Genomic DNA, 2,507 nt, shown 5'->3' on the forward strand with positions numbered 1-2,507 from the left:
ATCCTGAAATAGTATCGCTGCCATTCTAAACAAAATTGCATGTATACAACTTCAGCAGAAATACATGCTATGTCTAATATCAGACTTTGCTTTCACCTTTCACCTAAGCTTTCAGTCATAATGGAGTACCTGAAAAGTTGCCATGGATGGCATAACTGATCCCGGTGGCTCGCTGCAGAGTTAGGTTATAAAGGAACATGGTGCCGATTGATATCACTTCACCTCAGTTCACCTGCTGAGAAAAGGAAACCAAGCAGTTAATACACTATGCATGCTTTTTTAAACTTGTTCAATTCTGACCACACATTTACATAAATGCCAATTGGTGGAGAAAACTTGAACGTTAAACCCATTTGAGAGATGCTTCATATGAACACTTCACAGACTGAAAAACCTCAACGAGGTGGTTTTTCCTTCCTAACTTTCCACAAAGCAAAATGTTCTTATGAAGGAAGCAAGTGTTAAAACTGAAAGTAACGGGCACCCTGAATATATTTGTTTCCTAATTTTAATGATGAATCAACATCAACTTGCAGTTTCACTGGAGGGGATACAAACACTTTTTACAATTTGTTACTTAATAAATTCACATATTACAATGGAGCAGACATTCCCAGAGTAGCAGCCATTAAATCTGCTGCAGCTAAAACAACTAAATATCTTGTGGCATGTTAAAAACTTAAACATTTTTATGATATAAGATTTTATGGACTAAAGTCCAGCTCACCAAAGTTATTTTAAAAAGTATTAGACAACTTAAAAGATGTATGGCATTCTCAGGGAGAACAATTTTAGCAGGCCTTATTTCTGAGTAGACATGCACAGGACTGCACGGCTGCATGAATCCTGACCACATTCACTTTCGAGTACACATGCAGTAGGGATGGGCGGAGAGAAATAAGTCTCTTACAAATAAAAAGCAGCACCGTCCTCTCCACGTTGACTCAAACGTAAGTGCCACCCCGCTCAATGCGGCTTCCACCTCCACAATAAACCTGCCTTGGTATTGCAAGTTATGTGGGTTAAAACAATGGAGGGACGAGCTTAAACCCTGCACGAAAAACTCCCTCGTGGTTTGCGAAAAAGCAGCGCGCGTCCTACCGCTGCTGCTAGGCGCCCCCTCCCATCAGTGGGCAAAGTGAAAATGCGCCAAGATTGTCCAGAGAAGTGTAAAAAGCGCGGCGCCCTCACCACCTGCTTGTACAGAGCTCTTTCCCGCCCGCACCGGCGTCGCCCAGCAACGGTCCACTCAAGGGCCTCGGTAACACCGCGCGTGTGGCAGCCTACAAATACGCCATGGCCTCCTCCCGCCGGGGATTAGAGAAGTTGCAGCCTAATTCTGAAAGGGATCTGGCAGCGTTTACCGCAGGAGAAGCGCGGATGACGGCGGATCCTGCCGCTGCTTCACTTCCTCCACAGCCCGCAGTCAAGCACCGCCATTGCCTCAGCGGCCTCCCGCGCTCCTTGGGTCCTTCCACGTAAGTAGCGCGGAACTGAGCGATTGGGCTGGCCACGGCGTGCCAGAAGCAATCCCCGCGCGGCTTGGACTGTTCCACTTTACCCGTTTTAGCCTGGAGTTGTTGTTGTTTTGCTCTGGAAATAATCTCACTATTTTATTTTGCAATAGAAACGCCGCTGTTGGTGGTTGTTTCCCCACCCCCACCCCGAGACACAGGCAATAGCTTAGGCACCTATATTAATGTTCCCGGATGTGACGATTTGTCTGCTATAGTCTATTTTGGATAGACGTATACACGGACGCCGGAAACCGAATTCACTTTTAGACGCTGTGCTTTCCCCACTTTCTAGGAGCTTCACTGTCTTTTCTGTCCATTCTCCTGCTAGCCTTTCTCTGCCAGTGCTCCGTTGCCTCGCGGGTTTTATTCTCCGCTTGTATTCTTTAGAAGACATCTGAAGGCAGCCCTGTATCGGGAAGTTTTTAACGCTTGGTGTTTGACGATGTTTTTATATATATAAACATATATATGCTGTAAGCCGCTCAGAGTGGCTGGGGAAACCCAGCCAGATGGGCAGGGTATAAATAATAAAATTGTTGTTATGTTGAAACGCTTGGGCTGAAATGCACTGAGCCGGTGCGGGGTCCTGGTGACCGTGTTAGATCAGGACTTGGGAGGTCTCGGGCATGTCCCCCTCTCTCGCAGGGGTTTTGTGAGGATAAAGCAGCCCCCGTGGAGCATGGAGATTGCGTCCAGCGCTTTGAGCCCCGTGGAGGAAAGGCAATGAGAGACAAAGTGAAATGAAGTAAAACAGGCGTTGCAGCCATCAAGGGGAGACGCGGGAGGCACGGCTTCAACGCTCCCGCTCAGCCTTAGAAGTCAGAGGCTGCCCTTAGGCTAATCGCTGCCTCTCGGCTTGTAGGGCTACCTCGCAGGGTGGTTGTGAGAATAAAATGTGGGAGGAGAGCCGTGAGCTTCCTGGGCGAAAGAGGGCGCAGAAATCTAATTACAGATCAGTAACAAAAGCCCCCATCCCGCGGCTTCTGTGGT

General features: G+C 47.8%; 1 protein-coding gene across 4 annotated transcripts in view; it reads right to left on the reverse strand.

The window, feature by feature from the left end:
* Positions 1-1,505, reverse strand: part of SF3B3 (splicing factor 3b subunit 3) — a 35,386-nt gene extending 33,881 nt beyond the window's left edge. The window contains exons 1-2 of one of the 4 annotated variants that reach the window (XM_081199955.1): positions 1,365-1,505; positions 130-235 (exon numbers count right to left, since the gene is read on the reverse strand). In XM_081199955.1, the coding sequence (XP_081056081.1) occupies positions 130-199 (70 nt within the window). In that variant the 5' untranslated portion in view covers positions 200-235; positions 1,365-1,505. Of the gene's footprint in view, positions 1-129; positions 236-1,191; positions 1,331-1,364 lie in introns of those variants that run through there. The other 3 variants (XM_081199956.1, XM_081199957.1, XM_081199958.1) reach the window with 3 other exon arrangements.
* Between the last annotated feature and the right edge of the window lie 1,002 nt (positions 1,506-2,507).

The sequence above is a fragment of the Podarcis bocagei genome (genome assembly GCF_964188305.1).
Source record: "Podarcis bocagei genome assembly, chromosome: 7".
Taxonomy (NCBI): Eukaryota; Metazoa; Chordata; class Lepidosauria; order Squamata; family Lacertidae; genus Podarcis; species Podarcis bocagei.